Source organism: Fusarium keratoplasticum, chromosome 10, assembly GCF_025433545.1.
Source record: "Fusarium keratoplasticum isolate Fu6.1 chromosome 10, whole genome shotgun sequence".
Classification (NCBI taxonomy): Eukaryota; Fungi; Ascomycota; class Sordariomycetes; order Hypocreales; family Nectriaceae; genus Fusarium; species Fusarium keratoplasticum.
The window spans coordinates 1,596,660-1,611,256 of NC_070538.1; the positions used below are offsets into that span (position 1 = coordinate 1,596,660).

A 14,597-nucleotide genomic window follows, 5' to 3' on the forward strand; every position below is an offset into this window, starting at 1 on the left:
TTCCGTTCCCCACTTGAATAACCCGTATCGAATCCTCTGTATAGAAACAAAGAGTATACCTCCTGCATGATGTGCCCATCTCGCCGTAAGGCTGTCCAATAAGGAATCCATATGTAAGGCTGTTTGTTGTTCAAGTGGCTTGGGGGCTTGTTCGTAGATTTCCTCAAGTTACAAACGGATGGTTGTAGATGTCATCCAATATTGGCAGGCTGTGCCTGGGTAATACACCGTACACCATAAAGATACCCATTAGTTCAAGAACAGCTCAGAAAACACATTCTGTGAAGGTGGTTTAATTCTCCAATTCACAATCTTAGTATCACTACAACCGTCAACTATGCCTTGAATCTGCCTTGCAAATCTATTTCCTCTACAAGCAAATGGGTTGCTGAGATTCCCAGAAGGGTTACATTGAAACACACCTTGTGAATAGTTGTGCAAGGAGTGCTGATTGCATCTCGACACTTGATTTCGAGGGAGGGGTGCAGAAGTGTGGGTAGTGAGGGATTGTACCATAGGTACTTCAAAGCCAAAATTTGCAAAGACATCCCAAACTCCTATGGTTAAATTAGGAAAAGAGAAAGCGCGTCTCAATACTGGAGGTAAAGGTAAAGGGCTCAGGGCAATTTGTGTAAATGCCAAAGCAATCGTCCCGGAAATGAGACGGCTATACGCGCCACCATAAGCACATTTAGAGATGTTCTGATTTGCCCATCAACTCGATGATAGAAAAGCGATTCTACGAGCAGTTGGCCTTAAAACGGAGTAATTCATAGTCTGAAATATTATCCAGCAAGTACCTTGACTATTCAATTGCATCTAGTCAGCAGCCAAGCTTGGCCAGAGGCTCTACAAGCTAGATTGCCGGTTAGCCATGACTAGGTAAGTGTCGCAATTCAGGGAGACATCACAGAAGGGCCATGGCATGAGCGCTTCTCTTTCAAAACATGAGGTTCTTCATCTGACGCGGGAATTTATACACAGTGCCTTTATGTCTGGCCTCTAAGAGCTCTTTTCCGCCTTCTCCGCATCCTCCTTGTCCCATTGAACCAGCTGCTTCGACCAGCTATACCCATCACGTCAGTAACCTGCAGAGACAAAAGATCGTCGGTCGAGCTGTGAAGGAGTTCGAAACATACCGTCGGCTGGCGTACCACTGTCCGGGCTCGGGCCTGTGCGCCCAGGTTTCTCGCTCGGCGCTGAACTTCCAGGTCACGGCGACGATGCCGGCCATGACGACGCCGGCAATCAGGGTGTTGGCTCGCCAGTTGGAAGGCTGCGCGTACCAACCACCGGCCGGGGACCAGACGTGCTTGGGGTAGCTATTGGGAATGGGGTCAGAATCGCTCGATCTCGGTGCGTCGTCTCGGTCGGGAGGTCAACTTACGGGACTTTTCCGCCGCCGCCCTAGATCAATTGTCAGCGCCGTATCACCGATCTAGGTGAGGAGTTCACATACCATCTTGAATCACTTGACAATGGACGTTGAGAAAAGGGTTAGAGAGCGCAATTGCGACGTTGAATTGGTTGTCGTGAGGTCCCGGTTTCGACAGATGAGGTCCCGTCAAGGCTGGCCCGCGGCCCGCCCAGGCGAGGTCGACCCGGGCCGGCAGTTATTCCGGAGCACCACACCCCCGGCTGAACCCACGCTCACACGACTCCAGTCGAGGCTTTGGTGCCCGCAGAAGTTTTTCGGAAGTTCGACGCCCACGCTCCCGGCCCTTCGACCGCTCCGCGACAAACCACAGATCCGACCAAACCTACAACGCCGGGAATTGGGAACTCTGGGACAGAGGGAATATTCTGGCTCGATGAAGCGGGTACGGCTCGATCAATGGGGCGGCCAATTGCTGCGTGCCCGCTCCGGCGCCGCCATGGCGAGACCGGCGGCGAGGCAACCCTTCGTCCTCTCGGCCTTGACGACAACGACACCCACGACCGCTACCACTAGACGTCAGGCCTCCTCGGTTGCTGCCTCGCACGATATCATCGACGACATCCCCATTGACCCCCAGGCGCGCACATCCCTCCCCTCTCCTGCCCCTCAGCGCGCCGCAGAGTCCGCAAAGCTCGCGGCCCTCCATGCCCGGTTATCCCTCTCCAGCAAGATCCCCTTGGAGACTCTCGCCCGGGCCCTCATCGTCCCCTCCGCCGACAAAAACCCCAGCTTCAACAACTCCAACCTCGCCTTCCTCGGAAGCACATTCATCAACTACCATGTCCTCGAGTATCTGGTGTGCAAGTGGCCTCGTCTGCCCATGTCCCTCCTCTACGAGGCCCTGCGGGCATACGCCGGCAAGGAGTCCCTCCACCAAATAGCCCGCCGCTGGGGTGTCGAAGCCGCCGCTGCACCTGGCGAGGAGGTCGACCCAGGTCTGCTGCAGTGGAAGCCGGAGGCGTCGGGTCTGCAGACTCGATGGGGCTACGTCCGCGCCAATTCTGATATCACGGACCGGTATGAGGAACGTCGCGGCATCAGCAGCCGAGTGGTGCTCGACGATGAGTTTGGAGACAAGGTGGCCATGCCCAAGACGGGCGAGGAGGGCTACAAATACTACCAGCACGAGGCATATGGCTCGTTTGTCCAGGCCGTTGTCGGCGCCATTTACACCCACTGCGGCCGTGATGCCACCCGCGACTTTGTCAAGTCCCACATCCTCTCCCGGGACGTCGATGTCTCCTCCATGTTCCAGTTCCAGCTGCCCACACGTGAGCTCGCCATGCTCTGCGCGCGAGAGGGCTTCGAGGCCCCTATCGCTCGTCTCGAGAGTGAGACGGGTCGTCTCTCACGAACCCCCGTCTTCGTCGTCGGTGTGTACAGCGGCCCCGAGAAGCTCGGCGAGGGCTCAGGCCCCAGCCTCGACATCGCCAGGTGGAACGCCTCTATGAACGCCCTCAAGGCGTGGTACCTGTACAGCCCCAGCAACAAGGTGCGGGTACCGAGCGACATGCTCGAGGAGGGCGCCAAGCCCTGGAAGGCGCCTCACATTGATATCGGAGAGATCATCTAAACTTGAGGAGTGGAGTGCCTCCGCGTTGGATATATACCTTACGTATTCATGACAGGGATGTCGGTGATGGGTGCATGGCGTCTGCCTGTATGTGCGGATAATGAGATGACAACACAAACAAATTCTTGGCCCAAAAACTCTTTGGGCCGTGTATAAAAATGCATGGGAGCACAAGGTCCCCAGAGGATCGGGATGGGAAATGTCAATGTAAGATACAATGTAGAACAATGACAAAACTCCTCGAGAAATGGCGAGTCAAAATCAAAGATTTACATTTACGCACTGCTCTGCTCTGCCCTGCTGCTTCCGTCTCGGGTATATTACATATGTATCCATGTCCTCAGCTGTCACTCTGTCATGGAATGTTGAATTCTCTACTCCCATCTCAACTGAAATGATCCCCCTGGCCTAATCGGACTCCCTCGCCTCTCCGCATGAGAGCTCTATACCTGTCCTGGCGCTGAGATTTCTCAGCAGCCTCACGAAGCTTCTTCTTCCGCTGATACACTGCCCGGACAGTGTCTCGGACCTGTTGCTTGCCCTCTTCGTAGTTTGCCCGTGCCAGCTTGACTACGCTGTCGATCTGGTCAGGGGTATAGATGAAGTTCCAGGTGCTCAGGAAGTCGGTAGACCCAGGGGAAATACCGGGCACCTTCTCGTTGGAGAGGAGGGGCATGTAGACGACGGTAATGCCAGCATCGGGCTCCATGAGCTTCCACGATGTCGGACCCGAGATGGCCTTGGATGGAGGAGGTGGCTCGGAGCTACGCTCTTGGTTGGTTCCGACCCAGACGGTGCAGTATCCCAAGTCACCAGACTCTTGGTCTCCGTGCTCAAATTTGGTCTTTTCATCCTCGGCCATGACAGCCTTTCCTTCTTCATGAGCCTCCTTGCGGAGTTCCTTCTGCTCCTGCTTAGCTTCTTGAAGCTTGGCCTCTGCCTCGTAGGTAGACTTGGCCTGGGCATCGTCGAGCTCCTTAGCGACTTGAGAGGCGGTCTCCCCTTCCTTTGGCCAACCGATTCCCACAGGCCAGCCCTTGATACCACGTTGACGGGCATATCCATCCGCGACAGAGAGCCAGTTGTCCGTCTTGATGTCGGCTGAGGCATCGAATGCGATGACAACGTCAACGTCACGGCCAGGTCGGAGCAGGGGGTAGATGGGCAGGTTGTTGGACATTCCAGCGTCCATGAGTTGGATGTACTCGTTGTCGTAGATGCTAGTAGGAGTGGTCTTTTCAAGTTTGCCATGCATGCCGTAGGCAAAGTTGGGTATCCTCGCGGGATCAATGGGGTGAACCTTGACCAAGTCGTCATCACGAGTTGAGATGAGTTCGTCAATGGTTCCAAACCCAGCCAAGCCCTGAACCAAAGGCTTGATCTCTCGATAGTAGTGGCTGAGCGTGGCACAGAAAGCACTACCGAAGACGCCCATCAGGAGAGGCAATCGGATCTCGGGGAGGTGGAAGCCATGCTCAGGAGGGACATCTTTGCCCTCGTTGAACTTGCGACCAAGAGCCCAGGTAGGAATTCCAGCTCCAAATTCTTCGCAGAAGAACTCATAAGGAGTGATTTCGAACCATTGGAACCAAGCCTCCTTCTTAGCCTCTTCCTTGGCTATTTCAGATTCGATAGGGTTTTGCGACGTGGATGCCGGCAGGTCTGGTATCTCGTGACGCACAGCAGTGTAAATGGGCAGAGGAAGTTGTCCATACTGAATGTACTGACGCTGGTTGGAGAGTTTGAAGTCGCGGTCGTTAACCCCGAGATCTCCCTTGGGCACCAAGTATCTTGCAGCTAGCAAGACACCGTACACGTCGACCAGGCCGAAATCAGCCTTGGGATCACCCTTGAGCTTCTCTACCATACCGCTGAGGAGGTACTTGTTGGTTGGCATCGAGGCGAGAGATTGGAAAGCCACTGGAGGATAGGCAATGTGCGTTGATGCCCTGGCCTTGAGGTGTTCCAAAAGGTTGCTAACGCTTCCCTTGTTGAATGAAGTAAGATTGAGTGCCTGAAGCCAGCATGAACCACTCACACCAGAGGTGTAGGTCACACAGTCAAGCAGTCCATCTTCTTCAGTTGCCAGTATTGAACCAGTACCAGCAATGAGTGCTCTCAAACCTCCGCCGGAACCGCACATGGCAATGGTTGGAACATCGTCGGGGTGAACCTCATCCTCCTCGAGTCCGAGGTACCTTGCCAAGCCTATCCGGGCGACTCGCTTTCGTCTCGCCAGATAGGCCTTTTCTTCATCGCAAAGTTCGGATGAAACGCGAACCTCGGCAGAGTACCGGATTTCAGGATTGACCAAAGGATCATGTGCGTCTTTCCAAATCTCATCGGCCAGAGAGCCTGGTGACATGGACAATTCGCGCTGAAGCTTTCGAACATAGCCGGGTATCATTCTAGACCACTCTGGGAGGAAGTAGTTGACAATCTTGTCGGAAAAGGTCGAAAACTCGACATCGTTTATCGTACAAAAGGCCTCGAAGCGACGGGCAAAGTTGGTCCAGGCGGGCTGGTCATCTTCAGGGCTGGAGGCGTCATCTGGCTTCTTCTGCGTATCCTGGTGCTGCTCTTGATGCTCCTGGCGTTGCCTGCCCTTCCCCTTCTTGCTTGAAAGCTGTGCAAAGTCGTCAGAAGGGTAAAGCCACCAGATGAAAAGTCCGCCGGTGATTACTGCAACGGGCAACGTAGATCGTTGTTGGTCCTGCTTGGCATCGCGCTTGGATGAGGACGTAAAGAGGTGGCGGTGCTGTCGATGCGGGAGGATCGGCAAGCGGGAGATCCTCCTTCGAGGGGCGCGAGTGTGAAGCCTCGAAGAGAGTCTAGTCAGACCCTTCAAGGTGGCTCGGGAATGTCTCATTGTTTCAGGGAGCAATTGGTGTTTCTGGCGGTTGGTTTTATCATAGTTTGACTGGGCGCATGCGTTTTGTGGCGGCCAGCCAAAACTCAGAGCATTGTCGCTGGACGAGACAGGTCGTAAATCAAGTTTAAAGAGAGATTGAATCTAGAAGAGGATCTCAGGTGTGACAGAGAAAGTTGAGATCGGATGTTAAGAGGTTTGCAATGGCCCGAGGTTGCGCAACTCGTTGAGAACGGCTCGGACAGCCAGCTCAGCCGGATCCGTTGATGTCATTCAGAGTCGCGTCTGGCAAAAGTGGGAAGAGGGGCGCAGAGGGACGGAATTAGGAGGTGACCTCGGGTGACAGCACAACTGCTGCATCCGGCAAGTACTGCCCTATCACTCCCCGGGTCACAAGCACGTCGGGCAGTTCCGCATCGTCCCACTGATGTTTGATCAAGATGGAAGTGTTATTGACTCGATTATGAGGAGATTCTGGCAGATGAAGAGATCCAATGGCATTCAATGCCGTAGATCCTTTCCTCTAACCATTTCCCATCCCATTCCCATGTGCCATGGATCTCCAAGCCCATCCACTGCGACATGGGAAACTCGGACAGTCCGCTCCAAAGAGCCAAACCGGGCAGCAGCCAATCAGCAGCCCACCCTCGAGTTCCCCAATCCCCTCACGGGTGCCTCATCTCAATCAAGGCCCTGGACTCTCACTGGACTTTAGTGGCCGAGCCCCCTGGAACATTGCTTCTCAGAAGTCAAGATCTGGCGCCAAGGCACCTGGAGCGGCAAGAAAGTGGGGTTTCACGGCGACGGTGGGGGGGTGAAATGCGCGTGCGGCAGGCGCCAGATGCGGTGGGCGGTGAAATCGCAAGAGCTAGTCGACCTTTGAATTTGATGCAGTTTTTTTCTCGAGCGCCGGCAGAATCTCTCGCGTTTTTTCCATGTCCTTACCTCAATTCCAACTTGGGAAATTTTAAGTCTGCAAACACAAAGATATTCTTTGTTTGCCCTTTTTGTAAGTTTTCAACCTATTGAGCAATACTTCCCCTTTAGGCACCCGTTTGTGGCTTACACCGCACACCGGTGACTCTTTTTCATCGTACCCCGCCACCTCTTTTCTGTCGCGACTCGTCTCACCTCGCCTCTGCCTCTAGATTTTTCTCCTCCAAATCATCTTTTCGCAATCCTCGGGTCGTACAGATTCCAATTACGCGATCGCATATCAATACTGATCTCCCATCTTCGATCGCGCCGTCAACATGAGCGACGCTGAAGTCCCCAAGCCCGTCGAGGCTGTCCCCGAGGCTACTCCTGCCCAGCCTGCTGAGGAGAAGCCTGTCGAGAAGACCGAGGAGAAGACTGAGGAGAAGCCCCAAGAGAAGGCTGAGGAGACATCCGAGAACAAGCCTGAGGAGTCCAAGTCTACCAACATCCTCAAGACCACTGCCAAGATCGATCACGAGAACCACCGCAACAACCGCAAGTTTGACCCCAGCACCCGCGAGGTGACGGATGATCCCGATGCCATCCGCAAGCAGGTAAAGACAGACACCATGCGCTTTGAATTGCGCTCTTACTGACACCTCGCAGGTCGAATTCTACTTTGGCGACTGGAATTTCCCCCAGGACAAGTTTATGTGGGAGTCGTGCGGTGGAGCCGAGAACAAGCCCATGAAGCTCAAGACTATCCACTCCTTCAAGCGCATGCGCACTTTCCAGCCTTACACCGCCGTCGTCGCCGCCATCAAGGACAGCAAGTTCCTCGAGCTCTCGGGCGAGGAGGGTGAGGAGGAGGTCAAGCGCAAGTACCCCTACAAGCCCATGAACACCTCCAAGGCCAAGGTCGAGGCCGCCACAGTCTACGTCAAGGGCTTCGGTGACGAGACCCCCAACACCCAGTTCGACCTCGAGACCTTCTTTGCCCAGTTTGGCGAGGTCAAGGGTCTTAAGCTCCGACGCACCAACGAGAACCTCTTCAAGGGCTCCGTCTTTGTCACCTTTGCCGACGAGGAGGAGGCCAACAAGTTCATCAAGCTCGAGCCCTCCCCCAAGTGGAAGGAGCATGATCTCAAGATCATGAGCAAGCGCGCGTACTGTGACGAGAAGAATGAGCTCATCCGACAGGGGAAGATTGAGCCCAATGCTAGCAACCCCCGCAAGTTCTACGAAGGTCGCGAGTCCGGTAACAAGGGTGGACGAGGCCGTGGACGTGGTGGAAAGGACTTCCGGGGTCGTGACCAGGACGACTGGAAGAAGCGACGTGAGAACGACCAGAAGAACGGCTTCCGGGACCGACGAGGCGGTGGCCGTGGCGGCCGTGGTCGCGGCCGGGGTGGTCGTGATGGTGACCGAGGCCGTGACGGTGGCCGCGATCGGGATCAGCGCAAGGAGGAGGTTAAGCACAATGGCAATGAGTAAGTCCCATGTCCCTGATGCCACGACAAGATTCTAACATGTTCACAGCACCATGCCTCGCATCCAATCCACCGCCGACGATTCCAACACCAACGGCAAGCGAGCTCGGGAAGATGATGCTCCCGCCGGGGAGCCTGTCGCCAAGAAGGTTGACGTCAAGGCCGATGCCGCTTAAATGGTGACAGTCGCGGGGAGGAGATGGATACAAACAACAAACGGCGTGACAGTTTCCGATACCAACACATATTTAAAAAGGGGATTCACGGGATGAAACAAGGGAAGGGGACTGATCGATCCACTACAACTGTATTATGGGTTTCTTTTTCCGGAGCAACGAGGTGCTTGCTTTATTATGCGTGCCGTCATCTGATCAATGGCTCATAATTTCCTGATGACAATTGATTATGGCTACAACCGTGTGCGCGCCTAAAGTCGAGTGAGGCTATTCAGATGTGACATGTATCGTCATTCATTATTCATTTGTTTTTTCTCTATCCAAGATTCCATTCTACGCAAGTATCACATTTCTATATCTCCTCTCGCTCAGACGGAGTAATCCAGCTTGCCACCGTTGAGAACTCCCCAGAACTCTTCAATGAGCTCCTTCTGGCCACTCGGCGCCCCTCTCACGGCGAGGTACACGCGCGACTCGAGCTCTACATCCCACTCCCCCGGGTTCCCGTGCACCATGCGACCGCCGGCCTCGTTCAGCAGACACCATCCGGCGCACACATCCCACGCCCAGCATCCACCTTCCCAGTAAAGGTCCAGCTGTCCTGCTGCCACAGCGGCGAGGTTGAGCGCCGCAGAGCCCAGCGATCGCAGAGAGTGCACCATCGCTCCGCCCGTTTCCTTGCTGCCGGCCAGTCGTCGGAAGGTCTCGACCTTGAGGTCAAAGTTGGGGCCGTCGCGCGTGGAACCCCATTCAACACCGACGAGCGAACTTCCCAGACCCTCAATTGGTCTCGGGGATCGCGCGAGGGGGAGACGCTGAGGCTCCGAGGAACGACCTCGCGTGAGGAAGGCGCCTTGGCCCTTGATAGCCGTGTAGAGGGTGTCCTGCCAGGGGTTGTAGATGACTCCGACGGCGGGTTGACGGTCGACGGCGAGGCCGAGGGAGATGCAGGCCGAGGGGAAGGAATGGACAAAGTTTGTGGTTCCATCGATCGGATCGACGACAAAAGTCGGTTCGGGGCCAAGTCTCATGCCGGGCTTGTATGTCTCTTCGCCCATGAAGGAGATGGAAGGGAACGCGGAGGAGAGGCGGGTCGAAACCATCTTCTCGACACCCTTGTCGGCTTCGGTGACGATGTCGACAGCTAGCAAGAGGTCAGTCTTGAGGATGTACCAGATGTGGGTGTTTTGTACAGTTGAGCTTGGTGTCCGTGTCGAGCTCGGCAGGGTTGGCAGCCAAGATCATGGCGCCGGCCTCGTAAGCGACCGAGATCATCTCATCATGAACAGCTTTGAGATCGAGGTCCGCCATTGTGTAGCTTCAGAAGAGGTCAATTGAGAAAAAAAAAAACCAAAAGGTGGTCAGTTGCTGACGACGATGATGATGATGTCGGTGGAGGAGTGATTTATGGAGGGGCACAAGTTTTGGCGGGGCAAAGCTCGGCGACGTAAGGAGGGGCCGAAAAGGCCGGGGTGCCGGGCCGGAACAAGCTCCGTCCGGAGGTTCCCCAGCCGGAAGTAGCATCAAACTGCCGTAAAGAGGATGTCACATTTAGCCATTGATAAGAACTAAACTGTCAGACAGGGAACAAGGAGCACGTTGACCCCTTGGCCCTCTGCCATTGGACTGTTGACCAAGGAAATCCCCAAACCCCCCACAGAAGTGGAATCCACAGACGGTCCTTTCATCATAAAACGCCGTTGATTTGCAAGTTACACTATAGTATTTCCCATATCCATGACAGAAAACAGTCGCATCTCGGAGGACACGGTAACGGGAGGAAAAGAGAAGATAGTCATGATATATCAGAGTTCCGCCCAGCGATACCCAGACCGGCACACAGCCATGCTCGAACCGCAGGTTCCCCAGACCAGTAAAAACAAGAAAAAGTGACCTAACAACGCGAGAGAAAAAGACAAGAGGAAATCGGCAAGACTCATATCCCCATGTAGCTTTTTTTTGTCTCCTCGTAATCCCACAGCACAGTAGGCGAGCTCCGTCGAGATGGCAGCTTCGCTTCACCCAGTCGTCAACATCAGACGGGCTACACCTCCTCCCTAAACACAGACCTCCGCTCTGTCGGGCTGCTGTCTGCGCTGCCACTCCTGTTCTTGGGCTTCGACGACGGGACACCCGTGTCGATCGGTCGCGGGCTGACTCCCCGCAGGCTCGAGCCGGCGTCGTCGTCAAAAGGGTTTCGCCCACCAGGTCCGGACGCAGGGCTCCTGCTCGCTCTTCGGCCTCGGTCCTCCTCGTCGTCGAATCGTCCTCCCGAAAGCCCCGGCGTAGCCGCGAGGTTCATGTTGTAGCCTCCACCACTGCTTCCGCCGTACCCGGTATCCCGGCCCCGACCACCAACATCCTCCTCGTAGTATCCGTACGCATCCGCCTCATGACCGACGCGTGTGTCCCAGGCCTCATCGGGATCGAGGGGTCCGAACCCACGACGTCCGCGGGGCGCACCGCCGCCGAGGCTCTGCTCGTAGGCGCCGGCGGCGGACCGGTTGTTGCGGTTCTTGAACTTGCGGACCTGGTCGTTGAACCAGCCGACGATGCCGCCGGGCGCAGGTCGCGGCGGCCCGTACGGACTTTCCTCTTTATGCCATGGTAGGTATGACTTAAGGCTCGGGGGAGGAAGCTACAAGATGAGGTCAGCATGATGAATTGGGTAAATGTTTTGCGAGGACCAGCTGCGATGTCGCGGCGAGGCGCGCATAGCTGGAGATACAATGGCCGGACAGCAAGGAATAGAGAAATCGAGTGGTTATCGCGGAAAAGAACAATCAAACGTACCCCAAGTCTGCGGGCGCGCAGCTGTGTAAAGACGACCCATCCGACAGCAGCTGCAATCAGCAGCACAAAGATGGCAATGACGATGCCTCCAGCCGTCGACACCATCTTGTCCGACGAGCGGCGATAGCTTCAACCCGGCTCTGGAAGCTCTCGGGGGGGAGTGAGCAAAGCTGTTGATTTCTACCTCGTGTTCGGTCGCGTGATTGGGGGTGGGAAGCACAGTCGGTAATCGAAAGGCGCAGCTGAATCCTTGACGATTACCAGCGTCGTGCAAAGGCGAGTTGGCAAGGCGATGAGTTGTTCGGAGAGAGAAAAAAGGGCGCCTTGTCTCCCGCCAGGCTGCCGAATTTCTGTGTTTGTTAGGTTGTTGGATGAGTGAAGGTGGCGGTGCTTACTCGGGAAAAGCTTCAACTCTGCTCGCATCAATTACGAAACTCTCGGACTTTGGAGGGGATGGGGGGGATTCAAGCTTCAAGCCCGCTGACAGACAGACCTGATTACAGTGGGCTTGGCGCTGATGCTCAGCGCTGAATTTAGCATCAGTGGAGTCCCGCTAGTGCATGCTCCAGGTCCCCGGCTCCGCTGGGACGAGGTCAGAGATCTGGGCTTGCAGGGAGCTGGAGGGATGCACGGACTGGTCAGCTTCATCTCGACTATCCTGAGCGTAAGCATATCTATCTCTCATGGTTACATTCACCTGTGAATGCGATATAGCTTCATTTATTAAGTGAGCATAGCAATCGTTCATGTCTGTACCAATTCTCAAGTGCATGCTATCAAATCATTCCATTCCGCCAGCATTCCTTCAAAGCAATCCCGTATTCCTGTATTACTCCCTTGCGTCCCGTCTGGTTTCTATTTCGGTCCATCTCGGACACCACCAGCCTCGCCAATTCAATTCGTGCAAATAATTGATATCCATCTAATCCCTGTCTTTCTACCTTTATCCACCGCATCGATCCCAGTGACCTCCCGCGGCGGCAAACGACAGACTCTCCACAAAGTCTTCTAGTCTGCAGAGACCGTACTCGTCGCCTCCGCAGGTCTCTAGCGGCATCACACGGTCGTTGACCAGGACTCGCACGTACTCGTCCCTCTTATCATTCCTGATGGCGCCGCACTCGAGCTTCTCGACGTACATTCGTGCTCCAAAAGGAACTACCCATGTTGATGAGTAGCCGTGTGCCTTGATGGCGGGCACAATGTGGTCCTTTGGCAGCAGGGTGGTTGAGTTGTACAAGCCCAGTGCCGAGAAGATGGAGACCATGCTGTTGTCGTGGCTAAAGTCTGCGTAAAGGGCCCGGTCAAGAGGGAACGTCTTTGGTGATGAGTCCAATGTGCTGTTGGTCGTGGTGTGGTCGTCAACAGGCTGCCCTGTCAAGCGTGAGACGAGCTCGTTGACATATCCAACACCTTGTGTCGGCCCCAAGGCATTGCCGTTGCCAAACTTGTAGAACTTGCTTAGGGTCATGTAGTAGTCGTAACTTCGCCAGTCTGCCTTAGTGAAGAGGTCGCAGAACCTCGAGTGACCAGCGCCGTCGGGAGTGTCGGCCGCGTGGAACGGGCACATGTCCATCATGTAGATGGTTTCCTCCAGCGTCAGGTTGACTCCTGGTAGGTGGTGATTCAACCTATTTCGAATCTCGGGGAGGAATCTCGCTCCCCACGCAACTTCGGCCTTTTCGTCTGCGTCTTTGGGAACTTTATCGCTTTCAAATGAGGCGCACGATCCATGCGACATGGTGTTGTTGACGCCAGGTTCCTCAGGGATGATGAGGACATCCCGAGTATAATCGTCTCCAGACTCTCCTCGCGATGCATAAAAGCCCTGTGTAAAGTTGTAAGACGACATGATGACCCGATCCGAGCCCGATGCCCGAACAAACGGCTCCGTCTTCTCGGCGAGTCCCATGTACCGTTCATAAAAGGCCCTGCCAGAGTCGACCATCTGCTGCTGGCCAAACTCAGTCAGGTCTTCAGCACCCAGGGTGTAGGTATATTCCTTGAGCCACTTGTAGTTCTTGCCATACATAGTGGCAGACTTTTGGATGCGGGCAATGGTAGCGTTGTATGCTGCAGACTTGCTGGCGGTTGGGTATCTGGCCCCATGACGGGACAAGACGAGTGCAAACGTCACATCACACTCGCCTGGGGTTGAAGCATCAAGCTCAGACGGGATTGAGAAGTATGCAGAGTACTGCCCCCAGAGCCGAGAGATGTCATTACAGCTCCCATCATACTCACACCCAACCGGTCGAGTTCTATCAGATGTGTCAGCTTGACTTAAAGATGAGCATCAACTCATATTACTCACCCATTGCGGACCCAGAAGCCGAGGACTGTAGTTAATGCGATGGTGCTGATGACCATGACGAGGTAGCTCCATCGTCTCGTCTCACGACGGCGGTGCTCCTCATGCCAGCTCTCAAGCCGCTCAGCGTCCGAGCGGCTCTCTGTATCAACACCATCATCGTCGTCATGATGAAGCAGGCGTCCCCTCTCGGGGTCAGAATCAGACATGTCGTCGTCGTCGTCCCGGTGATCCGCGATGGGAGGCGCGTCGTCCTCGTCTCCGGCGCGCCGCCCAAGATGCACCATCTCCAGTGATTCGGTAATCGTGACAGGGATATGCTAGCTCCCGCTGGCGAGACCCATCAGCTCAGCAGCTCTGGCTGATTGTATTTCAGTAAAAGATGCTGTAGAGTCGTGTGCGTCAATGTTGTCAAGGGATAATTCCATCGAGTCGAGTCAGGTTGCGGGGCTGAGGGTGAACGAGATGAACGAGCTGCTCGGCTATCCCTGAATGTTTGACGTTCAAGACATGGCCTCGAGGTGGACCACGTGGTTGGTCGACGAATGAGGCACTTTGTCAGCCACTTTGAGCACCCTGCACTTGAGTGAGTGTACAAGGGCGTCTTGTGCCGTTATTTTGATTTTATACTTAAAAGTCAGTTGAAGAATATGTCCGATATCTCTACCGGGGTTGATTAATTGAGCAGATTCAATTGGCTTGAACTCTGAGTGAGATGCATTCATCGCTTGGCTAGCAAATACCCTGCACCACACAATGTCTCGGCCACGCATGCATGATTCACTCATACATCTATACTCATACAACTTCATGTGAGTCAATAAATATCTTCAGAATAATAGATCGCACTAGGCGACTCGTATTTAAAAAGCTGCTCTAGGCAGTCTTAATCCCAACTAAAACTCCTACCTCCTCTCATCAGAGCAAGTCTTCGCTTCATCCAGCGAAACATGACCAATTCATTACCATTCCATCCCATGAATCCGTCAAAACCAGCTCTAAGCCCAGAATCCGTTCACAGAGTAAGTA

The 14,597-nt window shown here is 54.6% G+C and overlaps 7 protein-coding genes across 7 annotated transcripts; 2 read left to right on the forward strand and 5 right to left on the reverse strand.

Moving 5' to 3' along the window:
- Positions 1–1,002: 1,002 nt before the first annotated feature.
- NCS57_01238500 (uncharacterized protein) lies at positions 1,003–1,462 on the reverse strand (the record flags this gene model as incomplete). Its single annotated transcript, XM_053062059.1, has 4 exons — positions 1,003–1,066; positions 1,140–1,322; positions 1,388–1,407; positions 1,460–1,462. The coding sequence occupies 4 exons, from the start codon at positions 1,460–1,462 to the stop codon at positions 1,003–1,005; spliced, it is 270 nt and encodes an 89-aa protein (XP_052908587.1).
- A 412-nt stretch (positions 1,463–1,874) lies between these two features.
- Positions 1,875–3,011, forward strand: NCS57_01238600 (RNase III domain-containing protein; the record flags this gene model as incomplete). Its single annotated transcript, XM_053062060.1, has 1 exon — positions 1,875–3,011. The coding sequence occupies one exon, from the start codon at positions 1,875–1,877 to the stop codon at positions 3,009–3,011; it is 1,137 nt and encodes a 378-aa protein (XP_052908588.1).
- A 385-nt stretch (positions 3,012–3,396) lies between these two features.
- On the reverse strand, positions 3,397–5,880 carry NCS57_01238700 (Lysophospholipase; the record flags this gene model as incomplete). The annotated part of the gene is made up of 1 exon (XM_053062061.1): positions 3,397–5,880. The coding sequence occupies one exon, from the start codon at positions 5,878–5,880 to the stop codon at positions 3,397–3,399; it is 2,484 nt and encodes an 827-aa protein (XP_052908589.1).
- Positions 5,881–7,133: 1,253 nt separating this feature from the next.
- NCS57_01238800 (uncharacterized protein) lies at positions 7,134–8,464 on the forward strand (the record flags this gene model as incomplete). Its single annotated transcript, XM_053062062.1, has 3 exons — positions 7,134–7,412; positions 7,465–8,288; positions 8,338–8,464. 3 exons carry the CDS (start codon positions 7,134–7,136, stop codon positions 8,462–8,464), a joined length of 1,230 nt encoding a protein of 409 aa, XP_052908590.1.
- Positions 8,465–8,832: 368 nt separating this feature from the next.
- Positions 8,833–9,775, reverse strand: NCS57_01238900 (Inositol-1-monophosphatase; the record flags this gene model as incomplete). The annotated part of the gene is made up of 2 exons (XM_053062063.1): positions 8,833–9,608; positions 9,658–9,775. 2 exons carry the CDS (start codon positions 9,773–9,775, stop codon positions 8,833–8,835), a joined length of 894 nt encoding a protein of 297 aa, XP_052908591.1.
- Positions 9,776–10,508: 733 nt separating this feature from the next.
- NCS57_01239000 (uncharacterized protein) lies at positions 10,509–11,362 on the reverse strand (the record flags this gene model as incomplete). The annotated part of the gene is made up of 2 exons (XM_053062064.1): positions 10,509–11,102; positions 11,258–11,362. 2 exons carry the CDS (start codon positions 11,360–11,362, stop codon positions 10,509–10,511), a joined length of 699 nt encoding a protein of 232 aa, XP_052908592.1.
- Positions 11,363–12,200: 838 nt separating this feature from the next.
- NCS57_01239100 (3-phytase) lies at positions 12,201–13,855 on the reverse strand (the record flags this gene model as incomplete). The annotated part of the gene is made up of 2 exons (XM_053062065.1): positions 12,201–13,518; positions 13,572–13,855. 2 exons carry the CDS (start codon positions 13,853–13,855, stop codon positions 12,201–12,203), a joined length of 1,602 nt encoding a protein of 533 aa, XP_052908593.1.
- Positions 13,856–14,597: the final 742 nt, after the last annotated feature.